This window comes from Adiantum capillus-veneris, chromosome 27 (assembly GCF_014529385.1).
Source record: "Adiantum capillus-veneris isolate H3 chromosome 27, ASM1452938v2, whole genome shotgun sequence".
Lineage (NCBI taxonomy): Eukaryota > Viridiplantae > Streptophyta > Polypodiopsida > Polypodiales > Pteridaceae > Adiantum > Adiantum capillus-veneris.
This window is the reverse complement of record NC_140957.1, coordinates 87785727-87809861: the sequence shown is the minus strand read 5'-3', so window position 1 is coordinate 87809861 and position 24135 is coordinate 87785727. Positions and strand designations below refer to the sequence as shown.

General features: G+C 45.3%; 1 protein-coding gene across 4 annotated transcripts in view; it reads right to left on the bottom strand.

Annotated features, from left to right (window-relative positions):
- The window catches only part of LOC147422345 (UMP-CMP kinase 3-like), a 94554-nt gene extending 71047 nt beyond the window's left edge, over positions 1-23507 (bottom strand). For 2 of the 4 annotated variants that reach the window (XM_086502546.1, XM_086502547.1), the window contains exons 1-2: positions 23290-23446; positions 23120-23197 (exon numbers count right to left, since the gene is read on the bottom strand). In XM_086502546.1, the coding sequence (XP_086358672.1) occupies positions 23120-23197; positions 23290-23299 (88 nt within the window). In that variant the 5' untranslated portion in view covers positions 23300-23446. Of the gene's footprint in view, positions 1-23119; positions 23198-23289 lie in introns of all 4 variants that reach the window. The other 2 variants (XM_086502544.1, XM_086502545.1) reach the window with 2 other exon arrangements.
- Positions 23508-24135: the final 628 nt, after the last annotated feature.

The following is a 24135-nucleotide window of genomic DNA, read 5'->3' as shown; positions in this document are numbered from 1 at the left end:
TGTGCCTGATGATGGGGAGCCTGATGAGCAACCCGAAGTGGAAGAAAACGAGGAGATCCTTGTTCCTGAACAGATTTTGGCACATAACGATACGAAGAATAAGGGTAAAGTCCGAAGGCGGTTCTTGGTTAAGTTCAAGAATTATCCTGCACTTGATGCGAAGTGGATGGAGGAGGAGGACCTAGCAGATACTCCTCAGATTGTGAAACTTTACCTCGATGCTTTTGGTTTAGCATAGTCTACTCCAAATGGAACCCAGAATTCAGCTTGGCCGAAGATCTGGTGCAGTGGGATGCACAAGAGGGGAGTCGTTCCACTCCTTTGTCAACAGATGCCTCGATTTTGATACTAAAGTCACTGATGTCTCTTTGAGCTTCAGGGATACTGAGAGCTGACAGTATTCTACTGGATGACTTTATGAAATGGAATTCCTGATTATGATACTGATTTGTTCTTGACTTCTTGTGAGTGCAGGAACTGATAGCCGAAATGACTGCAGCATTTTGGTCTGATTGATCTCGAATAGACATGGTTGCAATAGGGGTTAGTCAATCGGACATCGATGAGGTCCCGATTGGACCTAGATGTGATTGCTAGCTACATTGCCGATAAATCATGGTCTAAGATCCGAATGAATGTTGAATGTCATGTGATGTCCTGTGATGTCTGGTGATGTCCTGTGATGTCGTGTGATGTGACTGTCGATTTTGTACATGTGCTAGATGTGTGTTCCTAGTACGTAGGTACTAACAGTCAGTGTCTGCTAAGACGGTTTATGGCTTTTGTCGGTTTTGCAGGCGTAATCGCGGTCGATTACAATGCTTTCAAGAGGGGGGTATGTCACAAAGTGATGACGTGGCGGACAGCAGAAACCCTAAAATTCCTGCAAACCCTAATTTTTGCCAAAAACCCTAAATTCCGGAAATCGCGGAGGCGGATTATTTTTTGAAAAATGATGAGCGACGCGAATTTTGCTTTTGCTTTTTTTTATAAAAAAAAAAAGAGAAAAGACTCTCTAAGAGAGAGAGAGAACTGATGCTTTTGATTTTAAAAGCTTTTGGGGCTCTGCTTTTGGGCATCCCTTGTAACCTTTAAATTAGTGGTGAGGGCCTCACTTCTCAGAGCATCTGGACGCAGAGTCTGAGAGTGAAACCCTAACCGCTCTCTTGTACTTTGATGATTGATTAATACAAAAAGAAATACCGAAAGGGGCGCCAGTCTTTGGGGCCAATATCTCTAGGCACGGAACTCCGCCGGGCCAGTGCAAATCTATTGTGATCTGTGAATTGTTTTGAAGTGGTTATTTGGTGCTGTCGCGGTTGATTCTTGACTTGGAGTGTCCAAGTTTGTTACAATAGTCCTTGTCCAACCTTAGTGCTCTCTTGCCCTCAGGACTGGACTCCCTCTGAACAGTTCCACACTAGCTATGCAATGCAGGGCAGTTAGATTTCCCGAGGGGTGTTTCCAAAAAGTGAAAGTAAATAAATAATAAGAAAGAAATCAACAAAAAGGATAGATAGTAGTCACACGCTGGTGACACCTAGACACCGCAGATCAAGTCCCGAACCTCGCAGATCTCACCTTCTCGCAGCAGTTCCTCGCCGCACGGTTAGTTTCCGCAAGGTTTACAGTTTCAGCCCGGAAAACGCAGATTTCAGCATCTGCGTTTTCAGCGCGTCGTCGTCGTACCGTCGTCGTCGACATCGTCACCGACATAGAGTCAAAATTCAGCAAATAAAGATTTGCAGATTTCAGCCCTTGTCGTTTTCAGATTTCAACCCGTCTCGTCGTTGTCCTCATCTCGTCGACATCGTCGACAAGTCCAAGCATTGTAGAGATTTGTGCAATCATAAGTAGACCACTCTCCCCATAGAGAGTGGGGCCTTCGGAGGAGGGTTTTACAACGTCTTTGGTGTCGTATTCTCTTCTCTATCTCTCAGTCTCATGCACTTCCATTCACAGTGTCCATTACTTTGTTTGTGTCCATTGCACTCTCTCACTAAAGGAACGGAAGGCTCTCCCTTCCGGAAGTAAAAGAAACCTTGAGCACAGTTCGGAGCACTCATCTTGAGCAAAGTTCAACATTCACTTCTGCTACACCTTACATTGGTATCAGAGCTTTGGCAGTGTTCTGTATCACTCAAGGAAAGAACCACAAGAATCACAATAATTTTTTTTAATTTTTGCCGTCGCACGAACCCAAGTTCGCTTGGGCGTGTCGATTCCTAATCGTGTTTTGGAAGAGTGGCAGGAATCCCAAGAAAGAAGGGCTTGTCCAGCCTCCCCTTGTGCCTCTCTTCACTCATTGAGAGCGGACCGTGCACTTAACGGCCGGCCAATCGACGTGAGGTGGGAAAAAGCAACTGAGCGCAAGGCCGCCAAGGGGTGCGCCCGCAGAAAAGAGTAGAACTCGGGTGAAGAGAAGATCCTTCTCAAACACAGATTGCAAGCGAAAGAAAACCCTCAAGAATCTCAAGACCCTCAAGAACTTAAGAACCCACAGGAACCCAAGACTTCAGTGGATGGTCATCACTCGAAGTGGAATGGATACTTCGCTTGGAGGTGATAAGCATGAGAGGTGAAGAAGAATTTTCCCCACCAGGAGGTTTTTCCGACCCTCCCTCTTCTCCATCTACGCCAAGGATTGCACTAACTCCTATGGAGGAGTTGGAGCAGATGTTTATGGACAGGAAGTTAGAACGCGAAGCAAGAAGAGTAGAAAGAATGGCAGGATTTGATCGCAGACACGCAGAAAGAAAAGCGGAAAGAAAGGCAACCATAGAGCGTGAGCATGAGCAAGCGCGACACATGCAAGAGTTGTGGCAACTTTTTTCTCAAGTGCAGGCGTACTTTACACAGAATCAGAAAAAGGAGCCTCTCTCACTTCCTTCTTCTCCCAAGCAAGACACACAGGATTTGCATGATGATTTGAATGATAATGATAAGCATGATGATTTGGATGACAATGATAAGAATGATGATTTGCATGATCAAGATGTGATTTCTCACGAGCATGATGATTCGCATGATCAAGATGTTATTTCTCACAAGCATGATGATTTGCATGAAGATGACATGATTGTTCACAAAGATGATGTGTTAGTGGATGCTTTTTCTAGCGAAGCTAACCTCGTTGCACATTCAATCAATCACCAAGGATCGATCTTGGCTCTCGAGCCTAGGTCCCAAGAACCTCTTCAAGAAGAACCGATCTTGGCTCTCGAGCCTAGGTCCAAAGAACCCTCACAGGAAGTATTATGTGTTCGCATGACTCATACGCACGCATTGTTCGAGTGTTTCATTGGTAGTCGTTTCCTATATTTTAGTCAGCGTCTTTATGTGATCCCTTTTCCTAGGCATGACATATTGTACATTGCGCACGTTTCACTCATGAATGAGCACGAATGTATGCGGATTGTTCATGAAAAGCTGAAAAGTATGCATTCAAGGAAGTCACATTCCATGTCTCTCCCTTGGCACGACACAGTTGGAGAAAGAGCACATGAAAGTATGAGCACCAAGCATGGGCATTTCTGTTGTGAATTGCCATAGTTGATTGCTCTAGATCATAAGAGAAAGATTCGATCTCATTGTTTGCGTGTGTGTGGTGAACGGTTTGGCACTCCGTCTATTGGTTCATCTACATTGCATGGACAGTCTTTTAGGAAGACAAAAAATTTTTCACTCACTTTACATGGAATAGGTATGTTCATGGTTTTGTGTTGGAAATGGTTTCAAGAATTTTCAGCCATTGAGATTCTTGAAGAAGGAAGAAGCACGACTCTAGACAAAGTTGAAGCATCGAAGGAGCCACAGAAGACTTTGTGTCGCTCTCGGCGCGGCCCAAAGAAGCAAGCATTGCAGACCTTTATGAAGTTCAAGTACCGCACGACCCACACATCAGAGTGGGCCGGCGAAGAGTCCCTTCCAAGATTCCGGATGCTACTGGCGATCTCCCTCGACACCATACAGTTCGGTACTAGTACCTCACTTTGAAAAGGAGGGGATGTCACGTGACACATCCAACCCTATGTGTCCGTGGACAAGCTACAACATGATCAGGGTTCAGTTCAGTCTAGTCAGTCTAGAATAGGAAGTGATCTAGCACTTTTGTGAGTGTTCGCAGACCGTGCATGTCCAGACACTTAGATTAGATGCATATCCTCTGGTTGCACACAGCATGACCATCAGATTCGGTTTAGATCCCATCAGTAGCATTTTTCCAGTGCATTTAGCCTATTTTTGACATTTTTCACTTATTATTTTTAAGTGACTTTTGTTGGAAAGTGGGTAGGGCAAATTGAGTAAGTTTGTATATAAGCAAACCTAGGCTAGCACTAATTGGCAGAAGAGGCAGCAAGAGCACCTTGCTCATCAGGCAACTTCTCAGCAAGACCAACCTCCGCGACTACTCTGGCGTTTTCTAGACACAAGACCTAGCGTTTTTGCATCAGATCAGCCTTGCCGATTTGTGCATAGCAGATCAGCCCCGGCGTCGTCAAGACACAGCAGATCAGCCTAGCGTTTTGCATTTGCAGAACAACCGGCAAGCAGCAAATTTTCAGCCCTAGCGTTTTTGCATCTGCATTATACCCAACGTTTTGCAGATTCTCCGCGACGGAACCTCAAAACCCATCAGCGTTTTCAGTTTTCAGCCCTTAGACACCGCAGATCAAGTCCTGAACCTCGCAGATCTCACCTTACCGCAGCAGTTCCTCGCCGCACGGTCAGTTTCCGCGAGGTTTACAGTTCCAGCCCAGAAAACGCAGATTGCAACATCTGCGTTTTCAGCGCGTCGTCGTCGTCGACATCGTCAGCGACATAAGTCAGAATTAAGCAGATAAAGATTTGCAGATTTCAGCCCGTCTCGTCGTCGACATCATCGGCAAGTCCAAGCATTGTAGAGATTTGTGCAATCATAAGTAGACCACTCTCGCCATAGAGAGTGGGGACTTCGGAGGAGGGTTTTACGTCTCTGGTGTCGTATTCTCCTCTCTATCTCTCAGTCTCATACACTTCCATTCACAGTGTCCATTCACTTTGTTTGTGTCCATTGCACTCTCACTAAAGGAATGGAAGGCTCTCCCTTCCGTAAGTAAAAGGAACCTTGAGCACAGTTCGGAGCACTCATCTTGAGCAAAGTTCAAGATTCACTTCCGTTGCACCTTACAATAAGACCCTTTTCCAAGAGGTCTTTCACTCGGTTCATAATCTCTTCATTTGGGGCTTGGCTCACACGGTAAGGTGGCCGGTTCAGTGGAGTGCTTCCAGGTATCAGATCAATGGTATGATCCTCAAGACGAGCTGGTGGCAGCTCGCCTAGCAGGCCCTCAGAAAACCAATCGGCATGAGTGTGGAGAAAGCCAATCTATGAGCGGCACGATCGGCCTCCAATGCCGCGTTTCTTGCTGCCGCTTCCTCCTTCCTTAGTTCTTTTCTTTCTTTTCTTGCGTCGCGCTCGCGTTCTAAAGCAAGGTGCTTGTCTTCCTGTCTATCCATCATGGCCATCATCTGCTTCATCATTGCCTCCATAGGGTCTGGTGCACTTGGTGGCGTAGATTGCGAAGGGGGAGGGTTGAAGAAATCATCACCGGGTGGGGACGAGTCTTCGACGCCTCTCTCATGCTCATCACCTGTATGCCAAGTATCCATTCCTCTTCGGGTGACGACCATGCACTATGATCTTGGGGTCTTAAGCTCGCGAGGAACTTGGGTTCTTGAGGGTCTTGAGGTTCTTGAGGTCCCTGATTCGTGAGAATCTTGGGTTCTTGAGGTTCTTGAGTCTTGAGGGTCTTGGGTTCGTAGGGTTCTTGAGGTTCTTGAGGTTTTCTTTCCCTTACAAATCGCGTTGAGAAGGATCTTCTCTTCACCCGAGTTCTACCCTTTTCTACGAGCACACCCCTTGGCGGCCTTGCGCTCACACCAAGGTTGCTTTTTCCCACCTCACGTCGATTGGCCGGCCGCTAAGTGCACGGTCCGCTCTCAATGAGTGAAAAGAGACACAAGGGGAGGCTGGACAAGCCCTTCTTTCTTGGGATTCCTGTCACTCTTCAACAAAACACGATTAGGAATCGCCACGCCCAAGTAAACTTGGGTTCGTGCGATCGCAACAAGCAAAAAAAAATCTTGTGGTTCTTGTGGTTCTTTCCTTGAGTAATGCAGAACACTTCAAAAGCTCTGATACCAATGTTAGGTGCAGCGGAATGAATGTTGTATTTTCTCAAGATTAGTGATCTTTATTTCTCAAGGTTCCTTTTAGTTCTTAGGGAAAGAGAGAGCTTTCCGTCTTATGGAGAGTGCTATGATCACGAACAAAGTGAGTGGATATTGTGCGTGCAAGTGAATGAGACTGAGAGAAGGAGAGAGAAGAGATACGACACCCGAGAGGTTGTAAAACCCTCCTCTGAAGGCCCCACTCTCGTCGGCGAGAGTGGTCTACTTTGATTGCACAAAGGTGTACAGTGCGAATGCAATGGACTGATGCAATGGGGCTATGCCGATGACGACGACGATGATGACGACGACGACTTGATGGCTGAAATCTGTGGTCTTCTGACTGCTGATTTTCGGGACTGTTACGGTGGCTGAAAATGACTGTTTTGGCTGCGTTTTTATGGCTAAAAATGGGGGAACATCTGCAACCAACTTGGGGGTGATCTACTGCGGTGTAATAGGCTGAAAACTGCGAGTCTCTGCTGCTGGTTTGGGCTGCATATCAAAAACCCTGATGCTGTCTTTTCCTTGCCAAAAACGCTGGGCTATATGCTCCAAAAAAACGCTGATCTGCTGCAATTCCTAGCGTTAGTAAAAACGCTGATTTGGGGAAGATCTTTGGTGAGCAAAACGCTAAGGAAGGGTGCTTGATGGCGAGGATCTGTTGTGAGTGAGAACGCCAGGGGCTAAGGTGAAGATGCACAAACGCAAGGGATGGGGGAAGGTTGGCGCTAGGGGGTCATGAGGGGGGGTACTGCTGAGAAGTTGCCTATTGAGCGGGAAGCTCCTGCTGCCTCTTCTGCCAGAAAGTGCTAACTTGGGTTTGCTTATATATTAACTTAGCAAAATTGCCCTACCTACTTTTGTTGGAAAGTCACTTAAAAATAATAAGTGAAAATAACCAAAAATATGAAAATAGGCTAAATGCATTGGAAAATTCCCCTGACTAAATTTGATGGATCCTGAAGGGAATACTGATGATCATGCTATGTGCAACCGGAGGATATGTATCTATGCTAAGTGACTGGGCATGCACGGTCTACGAATAGACTCACAAAAGTGCCAGATCACTGCTAATCTAAACTGACTTGACTGACGGGAACCCTGCTGTGGTGTAGCTTGTCCACGGACACATAGGGTTGGGATGTGTCACGTGACATCCCCTCCTTTTCAAAGTGAGGTACTAGTACCGAACTAAATGGCGTCGAGGGAGATCGCCAACAGCATCCGGAATCCTGGAAGGGACTCTTCGTCGGCCCACTCTGATGTGTGGGTCGTGCGGTACTTGAACTTCATAAAGGTCTGCAAAGCTTGCTTCTTTGGGCCGCGCCGAAAGCAAACACTAAATCTTCTGTGGCTCCTTTCTTGCTTCAACTTCGTCTAGAGACCTGCTCCATGGCTGAAAATTCCTGAAACCATCTCCAACACAAAACCATGAACATACCCATTCCATGGAAAGTGAAGGAAAAAAATCTTGTCTTCTCTAAAGACTGTGTATGCAATGTAGATGAACATAGAGACGGAGTGACAACCCATTCATCAAACACATGCAAACAAAGCGATCGAATCTTTTCTGTATGATCAAAATCAATCAACTGTGGCAAATCACAATGAAAATGCCCATGCTTGGTGCTCATACTATCATGTGATCTTTCAGAAACTGTGTCATGCCAAGAAAGAGACATGGAATGTGACCTCCTTACATACAAACTTTTCAGCTTTTCATGAACAATCCACATACATTCGTGCTCATCCATGATAGAAACGTGCTCAACATACAATATGTCATGCCTAGTAAAAGGGATCACATAACGATGTTGACTAAAATACAGGAAACCGTCACGAATGAAACACTCGAATAATGCGTGCGTATCAATCATACGAACACATAATACTTCCTGTGAGGGTTCTGTGGACCAAGGCTCGAGAGCCAAGATCACTTCTTCGGGATCTATTGAATCTTCTTGTGGGAGATCTGTGGACCTCGACTCGAAAGCCAAGATCAATTCTTGGTGATTGATCGAATCTACAACGAGGTTAGCTTCGCTAGAAAAAGCATCAACTAACACATCATCCTTGTTAACAATCACGTCTTCTTCATGCAATTCATCATGCTTGTCATTTTCATCCAAATCATCATGCAAATCATTATCCTTCAAATCATCATGCTTCTCATGATCATGCAAATCCTGTGTGTCATGCTGTGGAGAAAAAGAGATTCCTTATTCCGAATCCTTTCAACCTTGTTCTGCATAGTAGCAATGAGAGATGGAGAAAGAGCAATGTCCTCTCCATGAATGACAATAGGAGAATCACTGTCGGCATTGAGGGTTATAGTGTTAGCCGAAAATTTCATGAGAGCATCATTATCACGAAACCATCGAATGCCTAAAATCATATCACATCCTAATAGAGGAGAAACAACAAATCTTCTAGTGAAAGCAGTCTGTTGAATTGCAAACAACACATCAAGGCATTCCTCTGTGATGAGAGCATCCATACCGAGACGAAAGCCAGAGACCTCGATAGGAGATCTCGGACTAACCTCGAGGCGGGCTCTCTCAACAAGAGAGGAACTGATCACATCATGCATACTACCTGGGTCAAACAATATGACAAAACGGTGCCCCAACGTACGACCATAACATTTAATGAGAGAATCATCAATGGGAGGGTCTTGAAAAACTTTGGGCACAATCGTGTTATCATTCATTGCATTGACAGATGTAGTGGGTGCTGTGGGTTCTTTAGATTCATTCGATTCAAGCTTAGGACATGTTCTTTTTATGTGACCCTTAATGTGACAATGAAAACAACGACCTTTCTTAGAATAAGTGCTTTGTTCTTCCGACGTGATGTATCCTCCTACAATTCCTTGTGCCACCTTTTCATCTGGAGTAAGCTTAGGTTTAACAGTTGTGTTAGCCTTACCCTTAGATTCATTGGAAGAATTCTTTGATGAGATACTGTTGGAAGATTGGTTAGAAGAGTTATCATTCTTACCGTTCTTACCGTTCTAAGGGTTCTGAGAAGTCTGTGAGGTACTTGTGGAAGTCTTGTTCTCCTTAGGCTTTCCTTTGTTGTGCTTCATCTCGTGGGCGAGAGCAATTGCTACCGCTTTGTTGAGATCGATTGGATCGAGTAACTCGACATCATACTTGATATACTCGTCCAATCCGTAAAGAAATGCCTCCTTGCGCTTCGCATCCGATTTGCGTAATTGAGTGCCGAGCTGCAAAACACGATTAGAGAAATACATAACCGGCATACCGTTTCGCTTGAGAGCTCGCCAATCGTCCTTCAATCGTGCAAGGTACTCAGGTGGCATAAACCGCGCCTTGAGCTTGTCTTGGAAATCAGCCCAACTAAAAGAGGGGCGTAAAATCGTCGGCTGCCTCTACGTGTGCAGCTAGCTGTGCCTCTTGCCATGCCTGGTACCAATTAATGGCATCACCGGCAAGGTACATAGCTGCCGTCAAAACTTTGCTAGTGCCTGTTTTCTTAGTTGTCGCAAAATAAGCATTAAATTGATGCAAGCAAGAATGCATAACAGTAGTATCCATCTTACCGTCGTACTTACTAAAACTCAACTTTTTTGTGACAGGATTGTGTGAATCCGCATCGTGGCTTGCGCCACTTGACGAACTCCCACGATCTTTGGGTGGTTCAGTCTTCGAGGCTAGGACTTGGGCAAGCAATTCTTGAGTGCGTAGCTCTCGTCGAGCTTCACACTCGGTCTCCAAAGCCAATCTATGAGCGGCACGATCGGCCTCCAATGTCGCGTTTCTTGCTGCCGCTTCCTCCTTCCTTAATTCTTTTCTTTCTTTTCTTGCATCGCGCTCGCGTTCTAAAGCAAGGCGCTTGTCTTCATGTCTATCCATCATGGCCATCATCTGCTTCATCATTGCCTCCATAGGGTCTGGTGCACTTAGTGGCGTAGATGGCGAAGGGGGAGGGTTGAAGAAATCATCTCCGGGTGGGGATGAGTCTTCGACGCCTCTCTCATGCTCATCACCTGTATGCCAAGTATCCATTCCGCTTCGGGTGACGACCATGCACTATGATCTTGGGGTCTTAAGCTCGCAAGGAACTTGGGTTCTTGAGGTTCTTGAGGTCCCTGATTCGTGAGAATCTTGGGTTCTTGAGGTTCTTGAGTCTTGAGGGTCTTGGGTTCGTGGGGTTCTTGAGGTTTTCTTTCCCTTACAAATCGCGTTGAGAAGGATCTTCTCTTCACCCGAGTTCTACCCTTTTCTGCGGGCACACCCCTTGGCGGCCTTGCGCTCACACCAAGGTTGCTTTTTCCCACCTCACGTCGATTGGCCGGCCGCTAAGTGCACGGTCCGCTCTCAATGAGTGAAAAGAGACACAAGGGGAGGCTGGACAAGCCCTTCTTTCTTGGGATTCCTGTCACTCTTCAACAAAACACGATTAGGAATCGCCACGCCCAAGTAAACTTGGGTTCGTGCGATCGCAACAAGCAAAAAAAAATATTGTGGTTCTTGTGGTTCTTTCCTTGAGTAATGCAGAACACTTCCAAAGCTCTGATACCAATGTTAGGTGCAGCGGAATGAATGTTGTATTTTCTCAAGATTAGTGATCTTTATTTCTCAAGGTTCCTTTTAGTTCTTAGGGAAAGAGAGCTTTCCGTCTTATGGAGAGTGCTATGATCACGAACAAAGTGAGTGGATATTGTGCGTGCAAGTGAATGAGACTGAGAGAAGGAGAGAGAAGAGATACGACACCCGAGAGGTTGTAAAACCTTCCTCTGAAGGCCCCACTCTCGTCGGCGAGAGTGATCTACTTTGATTGCACAAAGGTGTACAGTGCGAATGCAATGGACTGATGCAATGGGGCTATGCCGATGACGACGACGGTGATGATGACGACGACTTGATGGCTGAAATCTGTGGTCTTCTGACTGCTGATTTTCGGGACTGTTACGGTGGCTGAAAATGACTGTTTTGGCTGCGTTTTTATGGCGCAACCAACTTGGGGGTGATCTACTACGGTGTCATAGGCTGAAAACTGCGAGTCTCTGCTGCTGGTTTGGGCTGAATATCAAAAACCCTGATGCTGTCCTTTCCTTGCCAAAAACGCTGGGCTATATGCTCCAAAAAAACGCTGATCTGCTGCAATTCCTAGCGTTAGTAAAAACGCTGATTTGGGGAAGATCGTTGGTGAGCAAAACGCTAAGGAAGGGTGCTTGATGGCGAGGATCTACTGTGAGTGAGAATGCCAGGGGCTGAGGTGAAGATGCACAAACGCCAGGGATGGGGGAAGGTTGGCGCTAGGGGGTCATGAGGGGGGGTACTGCTGAGAAGTTGCCTATTGAGCGGGAAGCTCCTGCTGCCTCTTCTGCCAGAAAGTGCTAACTTGGGTTTGCTTATATATTAACTTAGCAAAATTGCCCTACCTACTTTTGTTGGAAAGTCACTTAAAAACAATAAGTGAAAATAACCAATAATATGAAAATAGGCTAAATGCATTGGAAAATTCCCCTGACTGAATCTGATGGATCCTGAAGGGAATACTGATGATGATATTGTGTGCAACCGGAGGATATGCATCTATGCTAAGTGACTGGGCATGCACGGTCTACGAATAGACTCACAAAAGTGCCAGATCACTGATAATCTAAATTGACTTGACTGACGAGAACCCTGCTGTGGTGTAGCTTGTCCACGGACACATAGGGTTGGGATGTGTCACGTGACACCCGAAGAGTGAGCCGGGGTCGTGAATCCTTATCTTTCTTTTCTTGGGAGCTCTTCGTCTTTCTACTTTCATTATAAGAAATCTGTTCCGTTCTCTGAGTCATGATCTCATCTATGGGGTAAGTCAGATTGCCTAAATGTATGGCAAAACCCCGTTTCGCATGACCCATCAATTCTTGAATAGAATCTGACTTTTGTTCTAAGCAGTGATCTCAGATCTCTGTAGGAAGTCCACAGCAAATCCGCTCAATCTGTTCTTTAAACGAGTTCTTAATGAGGAAGCTCGTACAAAAGAGCTCCAAAATCTCTCGCAATATGCGTCCAACGAATCTCTCTTGGTCATCCGAAGATGATTCCAAGCAATTCGTATATCTCGTTCGTACTCCCGAGTCAACCAAGAAGAAATAAAAAGCCTTTTAAATTTCAGCCATTTAACTGGCGCTTCCTTGTTCAATAGCAGGGTGGACCACCATGTTCGAGCATTTCCCTTGAAGAAAGAGGTAGCCCTCCAAATCTTGGAGTGCTCTGAGTAATGCCCTCCAGAGAAAGCTATATCAAACTGTTGTATGAAGGCCAAAGCCCTCGAAGCATCTCGGAATCCAGAAAAAGTGTCAAACTTAATTCGCTGTCCACCTTCTTTAAATTCTCGAACTTTCTTTGCTTTTATCTTCGAGGAAGTCATACTGGTTGGCTTTATAGAAATGCTTGTTCTTTGCGTAAAATTTGTGATCGTCGAAGTCCGAACTATCTGAAGACAAGTCCTCTGTAGAACTGTTAGAAACTGGGCGAAACTTAGGCTTCTTTGCCTTTTTCTTGCCCTTTTCGAAGCTTCGCTTTTTGCTTCGCTTTTTCCCTTTCCTGTCTTCTTCGCTCGAGTCAGAAGAGCTAGAAGAACTGTCAAAAGAAGAAGAAGAAGAAAAAGAACTGGATACTCCTTCAAATCGCACAGGCTTCTTCTGCTTTCTTGCCGAGGCAAAAGTAGATAGAAAACCCAAATAACCCGAGAAGTCAGTTCCTTTCTTCTGCTTTTTGTCGTGCTTTTTGGCTTTGTTGTTCGCGTCAAAAAGCTGAGTAATCCGTGTATCAACCACCTCTTCCAACTCTTGCTCTATAAACATCCTCGGAGTAGGAGGTTTCTTGAGTGCCGGTTTGAGGGGTGGCTCTGTGGCCTTCTGCCACTGGGTGTGCAGCTCGTCGAAGGATGTCTGGGTCAAAAATTTTGCAGATTTCGGATCCTTTGCAATGTTGATCATCATCTATGTCGCATCATCAACCAATTGTCGACGTTCCATCTCTTCAATCTCTGCCTGAGTAGGCCGAGGTGGGTCGTACTCTTCATGCGAATCTTCTTCGTGATCTCTTCCTGCATCCCCAGATGCAAAGGAAGTCAATTGTTCTTTGTTGGAATCCATAAGTGTCGCGAGAAAAGGATCGGATTTCCCAATAGAAGAGAAATCGGTCGCACTCTAATACCACTATAACAAACTTGGACACTCCAAGTCAAGATTCTACCGCGACACAACAGAGATTCACTTCAAAATAGTTCACAATTCACACATGATTCGACACAGCCCGATGGAGTTCCGTGCCTAGAGATATTGGCCCCAAAGACTGGCGCCCCTTTCGGTATTTCTTTTTGCATTAATCTGTGTTCAAAGTACAAGCGAGTGGGAGGGTTCTCACTCTCAGACTCTGCGTCCAAATGCTCTGAGAAGTGAGGGCCCTGTCCACTTATTTATAAGTTACAAGGGATGCCCAAAAGCAAAGCCCCAAAAGCAATCTCTTTTAAAAGCTCTTGAAAATGAAGCAACTAAGCCAAAAGCTGCCAGTAAACTCAGCCAACGTGAAATCAGCTTTTCCGTACGCTTTGCCACGTCATCAGCTGCGCAAAAACAGGGAATCCGTACGCTATGCCACGCCACCCTGTCTCTGCGTTTTGCGTCGGAAAATCCGGGACTGCCACGTCAGCATTGTTTCCGCGTTTCACGGGCTTGCTACCAGCCAATGTGGGTGTATCCGGGCATGCCACGTCACTGGTTGTGACAAAAAAACCCTAACCCCCTTTTGTCTATTGTGTATGCCACGTAACTAACTTGTGACACATACCATCTTGGATGAAGCATTCATAAAGCCACTTAGGCATGTCAACAAGCACTTCGGTCATTTAAGAATAAGTGAATCCTTTAATAAGTGAAATCATGGGAGCTGTTGCAATGCTCGACCTCACTTTAGAAGCATACATCTGAGCTTGGGGCTCTCCCTTGCATCATCAGAACCTAGTACCCCTCGCATGGGCAGCCAGCACCAATCTCTAGTGTTTTGGCCTCCACCAACTTTTTCAGCCCTTGCCTTGCAGATTCCCTTTGTGCATGTGGACAAGCTGACTCCTATTTATAGGGTTTAGAGCAGCCTAGGAAGTGCTCCTGCACCTTGTGAGCCTGTAAGCAGGACCGACATGCATGCCCAGGCACAATAGCTTCATACCCTCTGATTGCACAAGAGCACAGCTATGTCTGCTAGGTGTAGGCATTGGGGTCCGAGGAGTGTTCCCATACAGTAGCATTAGTACTTGGCCTAGGTAGTTCACTGCATGCGAAGCATTAATTTACCAATTCGTGGGCTTTTTCTGAAGCTTTGTCCAACCCAGCATTAGTCACATATATAAGTGACCCTAGGGGTCACCCTTGGAGCATCAGAAGTCACAACACCCTATGGGCAGCCAGCCCATCATTACCATCAGCATCCATGGCGTTTTTGCACATTCAGCCTCTGGCATTTCCAGATCCCCAGATCAGCCTAGCGTTTTTGCAATTCCCAGCCACCCATTACCAAATCAACCCTAGCGACAACAAGTTCCAGCATAGTCAGCAGATCAGCCTAGCGTTTTCAGATTCAGCCCGAATCTTGCACATCAGCCAGCATATTCAGATTTCAGCACCATCATTGTTGCCATCATCAGCACCCTCAACATCAGCAATAGCAGATCAGCCCATAGCCTTGTCACTTAGCAGATCCCGTACCAATTTCCTAGCGTTTTGCATTTTCAGCCCCGTAGCCTCCCAGATCCAAGCATCAATAGCAAGATCCCTTCAGCATCTAGATCTATTGTATCAGCATTTGTGCAATCTAAAGCAAATACCTCTCTAGAGATAGAGAGGGGGGCCATTGGAAGGGGATTTGGGCCCCCGTCCAGAGTTAGTGTTCTCTCTCTCTCTCTCTCTCTCTCTCTCTCTCTCTCTCTCTCTCTCTCACATTGTGTTCAATTTCTCTTGAGTGAAGTAATGGAACCATGTGTTTGTGCAAAGTACTAATTTTGAGTTCTTAAAACAATTCCACTGCACCTAACATTGGTAGCAAAGCTCTCAACATGCTTCGGCTTGTTAGGTGCAACGGAATGAATGTTTGCGCTTTGCTCAAGATGAGTGCTCCGAACTGTGCTCAAGGTTCCTTTTTGTTATTATGGAAGGTAGAGCCTTCCGTTCTTAATGAGAGAATGCTATGATCACAAACAAAGTGAATGGACACTGTGCATGTAAGTGTATGAGACTGAGAGATAGATAGAGAAGAGAATACGACACCAGAGACGTAAAACTCTCCTCCGAAGGCCCCACTCTCGTCGGCAAGAGTGGTCTACTTATGATTGCACAATCTGGTACAAATGGAATGCATGGGACTGATGCAAGTCTAGGCTATGTCGGCGATGACGACGGTGATGACAAAACCGACCTAAGGGCTGAAATCTGCAATCTTTCTACTGCTGTCCAAAAACGCTATGGGCTGAAATCTGCGACTGAGCCAAAAACGATGATTTGGGGGCTGTTTTCGGTGGGTCTTTGACGCTGAAAATTTGCAGGTTTAGGGCTAAAAACTGAGGATCTTCAAGGCTGAAAACTGAGGTCTTTACCGGGCTGAATCTGCTACACTTTAGGTGAATATTGCCGGTCTTAATCTGCTGCTGAAATCCAAAAACGCCAGGGGATCTGATGATCAAAAACGCTAGCAGTTGTTGATCCTTGCAAAAACGCTAGGTGCGGGATACTGTTGGCGATGCAGATCTGATGCAAAAACGCCAGGCTAGGGATGCTGTGCAAAAACGCTAGGTGAGGGAATCTGCTGCTTGGAGGGGAAAGTCCACCAAGGTTCTTGTGAAAAGTTGCCTGCTAAGCTTGGGTCCTGTTGCCTCTTCTGCCATTTAGTGCTAACTTTGGTTTGCTTATATATTTTCTTACCCAAATTGCCCTACCTACTTTTGTTGGAAAGTCACTTAAATTAATAAGTGAAATATGTCAAAAATAGGGAAAATAGGCTAAATGCACTGGAAAAATCTACTAACTAATTCTAATGGATTCTGATGGAAATACTGATGATCATGATATGTGCAACCAGAGGATATGCATCTATACTAAGTGACTGGGCATGCACGGTCTACGAATAGACTCACAAAAGTGCTAGATCACTTCTAATCTAGACTGACTGGACTAACTGAACCCTGGTCGTGTTGTAGCTTGTCCACGGACACATAGGGTTGGATGTGTGCAGCGGAATGAATGTTTGTGCTTTGCTCAAGATGACCATCCACTGAAGTCGTGGGTTCTTGTGGTTTCGTGTGGGTCTTGGGTTCTTAAGTTCACAAGGAACTTGGGTTCTTGGGGGTCGTGGTTCTTGGGTTCTTGAGGTTCTTGAGGTTTTCTTTCGCAAACCGTGTTTGAGAAGGATCTTCTCTTCATTCGAGTTCTACTCCTTTCTGCGGGCGCACCCCTTGGCAGCCTTGCGCTCACGCCAAGGTTTCTTTTTCCCACCTCACATCGATTGGCCGGCCGCTAAGTGCACGGTCCGCTCTCAATAAGTGAAAAGAGACACAAGGGGAGGCTGGACAAGCCCTTCTTTCTTGGGATTCCTGTCACTCTTCAAAAAACACGATTAGGAATCGACACGCCCAAGCGAACTTGGGTTTGTGTGATTTCAACAAGCAAAAAAATTTATGTCGTTCTTTTGGTTCTTTCCTTGAGTGATACAGAACACTACCAAAGCTCTGATACCAATGTTAGGTGCAACGGAATGAATGTTTGCGCTTTGCTCAAGATAAGTGCTCCGAACTGTGCTCAAGGTTCCCTTTTGTTCTTATGGAAGGTAGAGCCTTCCGTTCTTAATGAGAGAATGCTATGATCACAAACAAAGTGAATGGACACTGTGTGTGCAAGTGTATGAGACTGAGAGATAGATAGACAAGAGAATACGACACCAGAGACGTTGTAAAACCCTCCTTCGAAGGCCCCACTCTCGTCGGCGAGAGTGGTCTACTTATGATTGCACAATCTAGTACAAATGGAATGCATGAGACTGATGCAAGTGTAGGCTATGTCGACGATGATGATGGTGATGACGAAACCGACCTAAGGGCTGAAATCTGCAATCTTTCTACTGCTGTCCAAAAACGCTATGGGCTGAAATCTGCGACTGAGCCAAAAACACTGATTTGGGGGCTGTTTTCGGTGGGTCTTTGACGCTGAAAATCTGCAGGTTTAGGGCTGAAAACTGAGGATCTTCAAGGCTAAAAACTGAGGTCTATACCGGGCTGAATCTGCTACACTTTGGGTGAATATTGCCGGTCTTAATCTGCTGCTGAAATCCAAAAACGCTAGGGGATCTGATGATCAAAAACGCTAGCAGTGGTTGGTCCTTGCAAAAACGCTAGGTGCTGCCTTGCAAAAATGCTAGGTGCAGGGTACTGTTGGCGATGCAGATCTGATGCAAAAACACCAGGCTGGGGATGCTGTGCAAAAACGCTAGGTGAGGGAATCTGCTGCTTGGAGGGGAAAGTCCACCAAGGTTCTTGTGAAAAGTTGCCTGCTGAGCTTGGCTCCTGTTGCCTCTTCTGCCATTTAGTGCTAACTTTGGTTTGCTTATATATTTTCTTACCCAAATTGCCCTACCCACTTTTGATGGAAAGTCACTTAAATTAATAAGTGAAAAATGTCAAAAATAGGAAAAATAGGCTAAACGCACTAGAAAAATCTCCTAACTAATTCTAATGGATTCTGATGGAAATACTGATGATCATGCTGTGTGCAACCAGAGGATATGCATCGATACTAAGTGACTGGGCATGCACGGTCTACGAATAGACTCACAAAAGTGCCAGATCACCTCTAATCTAGACTGACTGGACTGACTGAACCCTGGTCGTGTTGTAGCTTGTCCACAAACACATAGGGTTGGATGTGTCACGTGACAGGGCTTCACGAACTCAAGGGAAGAGAAGAATCGAGAACCCATTGAATCTCTCTGAATTTCTTCTCTCTATTTTGATGAACGAAGATCTGTGTCGGATACTGTCACAAAGTGATGACGTGGCATGACCAACTGGAAGAGAATGGCCGAGTGGACAAGAGAAACTGAACCGATCAACTAAGAGAACTTGTGAAGCACCGGCCGAGGGCTCCAAACCTTAAAAGATAGAAGCTTCAACTTTGGAAGGGATTTTCGTAAATCGGGTTGACATGCTGACGTGGCAGATCGTACGGATGCTGATGTGGCAGGCCTATATGGATCTCTGCGATTTACACTGGCAACTTTTGGCGCTAGCATGAGAGACTAGAGCTTTTGGGTGAAAGTGCTTTTGAACCTAATTATTTTGGTGCTCTGCTTTTGAGCATCCCTTGTAAAGTTTATAAGAGCCCTTGGGGCCTCACTCTGCAGAGCATCTAGACACAGTTTGAGAGCAGAGGACCATCTGGAGTTGTACCTTGTAGGCTTGTTGTGATCAATAAATAAAGAAATATCAACGGGACGCCAGTCTTTTGGGCCAATGCTTCTGGGCAAGGAACTCAGCCATGCCATGTCGACTCTCTTGTTTGTGTTGCTATTGATTTCTCGCTTGGAGGGTCCAAGCCTGTTACAGTGGCATCAGAGCTCAAAAAGATTCTTCTTCTACGGAGGATCCGATCCTTTTTGAAGCACACGCAGGTTATTGTGAAAGAATCTTTGTGCCCCGACCCCGGACTTATTAGGCACTCCCTCCCTTCATCCATCGCGCAACAGGCGCGCTCCCGTCTCTATCACTCTATCTTGGAGGACATAAGCCATAAAGAACCCTAGATTACATACTCGCAGAGAATCTGACAAAGATAACACCTTTCAGGAGAGAGGATGTCACGTGCACATATAACCCTATGTGCATGTAGACAAGTTGCTTCAGGTCCAGGGTTCAGGTCAGCTTAGGAAGTGTTCTGGCACCTTTGTGAGCCTGTGCGCAAGCCGTGCATGTCCAGGCACTCAGAGTAGTTGCATATCCTCTGGTTACACACAGCATGATCATCAGAATGACATTCAGTAACCATCATGAGCATTTTACACCCATTTCCCCTATATATCCATTTTTCACTTATTATTATTAAGTGACTTTGTTGGGAAACTGGGTAGGGCAAATTTGCTAAGTTAATATAAAAGAAAACTGGCAGGCACTCAGGAGGATTTCCAATCAATGAGCAAAGAAAACCGAGCGAAGCCAATTTTCGAGCAAATAATTGCACAATACTTGTGAAGGCATCTTCACAAAGTCGAGAGGAGCCTGTTTGAGACAATTTGGAAGAAGACCAACTTAAATCTTTAGAGATGTCAAGATCATTAAAGGGGATGACAAAAGATGATGACATCATATTTATTATTGTATGCCATGATCGAGAAAGCACCTACTTAGCACATCCTCAAATTTATGTTCATCCAAGGTAGGCTCATTGATAAGAACTCTATAGGCATGCCATCTCACCACATGGAGGAAAGAGAAGTAATAAGTGAAGGCAGTGTCGTACTTCGGCTAAACAAACTCTCTTTATAAAGTATGTGAGATTCATGTAAAAGTTGACCACGTGGTCAGATGCAGAGGAGAGTTCCACATTGTTGCAACACGCAAGGTGCACATTTGCACTAGTGGCAATAGTGTAAAGAAGTTAAAGTGCAAAGAAATTGGTACAAACATCATTGATGTCCTATGGTTTCATTGAGTGACTCCATATGAGCTCAGCACCAAGATTGTAAGTGCTAACTCGGCTTCCACACCAAGTCACATCTTTATTGCACTCATACCGCTAGGTGTGCTCCATGTACTCCAAGGCAAGATTTGCAGGCATTTGATGATCAAGAACATGGAGGCCTTGAGGACATGTAGTGCCATGAGGATGTTCTGCCAACTCCTCTGTTGAATGGTGTCACTTGAGGCAGATGCGCATGATGGGAGGATGAATGTCAGGGAGGGATACATTGTAATTCCGCCATGCCAACAATAAGAAGCATGCTCTACAGAACAGGGGACCTAGCGTTAGCAAGCATCCTGAATGCCCTACCTGCTCCTCTTCCCTTTCGTAAACAAAAACCACAACCAAAAAGGAGCTTTGAGGTGTTTGATGCTAAAACTATACATGCTGCAGATTGCTTGGTCGAGGCAATCACAAATTGTGAGTTCAAGGTTATAGATCCTTCTTTAAAAGAGGTGATTTTGATGAAGATTCTGCAAGTCTTGCTGGACCTCGTTGCCTTGGATGCATTTTGTGTCCTCAAGCAAGCAAGAAGATTAGCTCAGCTTTAAGGAAAACATGCCCACTCTGTGTTGTGACTTTAGAACATCCTTCGTGGGATCCACAACCTTTGTGGGCCAAAAAAATCTTTGGACACTCTAGTACATTTAGCCCACACAACATCTCCTATCTTAAAATTAACCCAATGATAGCTGCCCTTTCTTCTTCTGGATACATGAAACATGCAGAAAGGGTCTGCATCCTTGATTGTTTGCTTGCTTGCTTGCCATCTCCGGATCTATTGCTTGTGCTTCTTCACTAATTTTAAAGGAGCCTTTAAAAGGAGACAAAACCTAGTAGATGATATCTTGGGGATTTCAGGAACACAAATTTCATTTAATTTGTGAAATCTTCTGTGAATAGCATCCCTACCTCCCCTTGGAAGCCGTCAAATCTCTCTCTCTCTCTCTCTCTCTCTCTCTCTCTCTCTCTCTCTCTCTCTCTCTCTCTCTCTCTCTCTCTCTCTCTCTCTCTCTCTCGTCAAGATGATGACGGTACAAACTCGCCTTCCTATTCTATAGTTTTGCGCGTAGTAATTGCCATTCAGTACGTGCCACTCAGGGCTGACGGGTATTCCAGGAGGAAGCTTTGACAGTGAGTTGTGAGTGGGCAGGCTGCAATGCTGGTGCGGCGACATGGGCACTCCTTGGAAGATGGTGCGATATGGGCCACCTCCCCTCGCCTCCACACACTTTTGAAGGGAACTTTTAAGGTCTACGCTTCCATAATCTAGAATGTTCCAATAGCTTCCCGTCCCCCGAGCCTACGTGGCTCACATGGAAAGGAAAGAGAAAGGTAAAGTGAACGGTGGTTCTTAGTTAAGAACTATCCGGCATTGGATGCGAAGTGGGTGAGGAGGAGATTCTAGCAGATACTCCTCATATTTGGAACTTTACCTTGAAGCTTTTTGTCTAGCTTCGACTATTCCAAGAGTTCCCAAAGATCAGCGGGTTGAATCTGGTGCAGACTGGATTGGACAAGAGAGGAGTTACTCCGCTCCTTTGTCACAGATTACCTAGATGGAATAAAGTCACGGACTTTCTTTTAATTTCAAGGATATTGATGGGGCTGACAATATTCTGTTGGATGATTTTATGAAATAAGTACTTCGAACTAGGAATTCCCGAAATGAATTTGATATACTTGTGCTCTCTCATGTAAGTAGTGTTTGAGTGCATGTTTGAAAGATGAAATGGCTACAGCATTTCAGTCTTGTGATTCCACAGAGATGAGATGGACATGATAGTAATAAGAATTAGTCAATCAAGACATCTATGGAGATTTCACATAGATCTAGATGTGATTGCTAAACACGTTGATTGATTGTGATCCAATATCTCGATGGAAGTAGTGAACATGATTTGAATGTGTGATTTGTGAATTGCATTCTATATGGATGTACTGTCTTGAGGATCCCGGATGGTCATGGGCATAGTTTGCTTGATTGAAATGTGAAATGAAAAGATATGAATATGATAGTAACCCGATTTAGTAGATGAAGGACATCCATTAAAAGATCAATGTGGTCTAGATGTGATTGCTAAATGGTTACAATGATCAAGATTAGTATCTAAGACCCTTGACAAAAATAGATTGATCAATGGTTGATGTCTTTGTAGACATGCTAGATTGGTCGAGTTTGGTGCATGAGTATATAGAGTCAGTGTCTAAAGGAAAAAAAAAAAATGTCCTTTGGCTATTTTTGCAAGTGTAATCGAGGGCGATTACAATTCTTTCAAGAGGGGGAAATGTCATAAAGTGATGATGTGGCTGACCAACTGGAAGAGGATGGCCAAGTAGACAAGAGAAACTAAATTGATCAACTAAGAGAACTTATAAAGCACCGGCCAAGGGTCTGAAACCCTAAAAGACAAAAGCTTAACCTTTGGAAGAGATTTTCATAAATCACATTGACATGTTGATGTGGCAAGCGTGTACGGATTCCCGCGATTTATGTTGGCAGCTTTTGGTGCTAGCATGAGAGACCACAGCTTTTGGGTAAAAGTGTTTTTGAACCTAATACTGTTGGGGCTCTGCTTTTGGGCATCCCTTGTAAAGTTTATAAGAGCCCTTGGGGCTCACTGTGCAGAGCATCTGGACGCAGAGTCTGAGAGCAGAGGACCATCGAGAGTTGCACCTTGTTGTGATCAATGAATAAAGAAATACCGAAAGGGACGCCAATCTTTGGGGCCAGTGCTTTTGGGAGCGGAACTCAGCCGCGTCCCTCTCTCTCTCTCTCTCTCTCTCTCTCTCTCTCTCTCTCTCTGGGTGTGTGTGTGTGTAAAGTTCAGTGATTTTAATGTTTTTGTTTGTGTTGCTATTGATTTCTCACCTGGAGTGTCCAAGCCTGTTACAAATACACAAAGATCTAGACCTTGAGTATCAGGATCTACTTGCCTCATATGCACATTTGGCTTGTAAAATGTCTTGTGTGCACTAGGGTGAGCAAGTTAGGTTCTCTCGTGGCCAGGTGCGTAAGAGGTCTATCCCTTATTTTGTTTTAGCGTGTGACTTGTTTGTGTGCAGGATTAGGGGAGGAATAACCTGTGACCAACTATGGACTACAAACGGAGGTGAAAAATATGCTGTCTTCTTGAAGATAATAAATGCACGGAGTACCTGGGCGGATGGAAGAAGTCGCCAATACGAGAAAAGACGCTTCCGTGCAGGACTCTCTGCACAACTTGCTCGTATAATCTGCAATGGTGACCCATGTAAATCAAAGTTGAGGTGTCTATCAATCATCAATGAAGTCTCGTGATTTGATAGGTGGGCAATGAACGCGTTACCTGATAGCATGCAGAATCTTTGTCTGAAAGCAGGGCTCGAAGGACGCGCGTAGCAATGCGAGAACGCGGGAAGCTCATGCCAAAATGTCTGTTTGGTTTTGGGACCTTCAATACAGTTGAACCGGAGAGCACTTTTTAATTGAAAAGGGGGGTGAATCAAATGAGATGCTTAAGAGAGTGGAAGAGAAGGGCGACGGTGCGTCGAACTCGAGTCTCTCTCTCTCTCACATGCATGGCGACAGCACACGTGCCAACGAATAGAAAGGGAAGGCCTTTCTCATATGCACAGGGGAGAGGAGGTACTCTCCCCCTCTCTCTCTCTCTCTCTCTCTCTCTCTCTCTCTCTGTGTGTGTGCGCGCGTGCACGCCCGAGCGCACGTGTGTGCGAGCTGCACCATAACACCCATAACCGTAGACAATTAAGATGAAGGAGTCACGTGTAGGCAGTGAACCACACAAGAAGAGGAGGTTCTCTCTAATCTCTTTCGCTCTGTGAAATGCTCCATAGCCATAGTGTAGGGGAGAAGATGGAGAGGGCCGTCGTCAGGGTGGAGATTAGGAGGAGAGCGTAGAAGGAAGGCGGGAGAGCGTTGTGCAGGTTAGGGGGCACGTAATGGTGTGGGAGGGGAATCTTATGAGAATTTGAATTTTTTTTAAAGTAGAGCGAGTAGTAGTAGTAGGAAGGAACCACTATAGGGGGTACCCAGTAGGCTTTAATAGAACCACTATAGGGGATACCCAGGTATAAAAATCAAAAAATAAGGAGAATCAAATGAGATCCCAAAAGAGAATAAGCAAGCGTTGACGACGCAACAGGCGCATGCACAAGCACTCAAATGCTCAGAA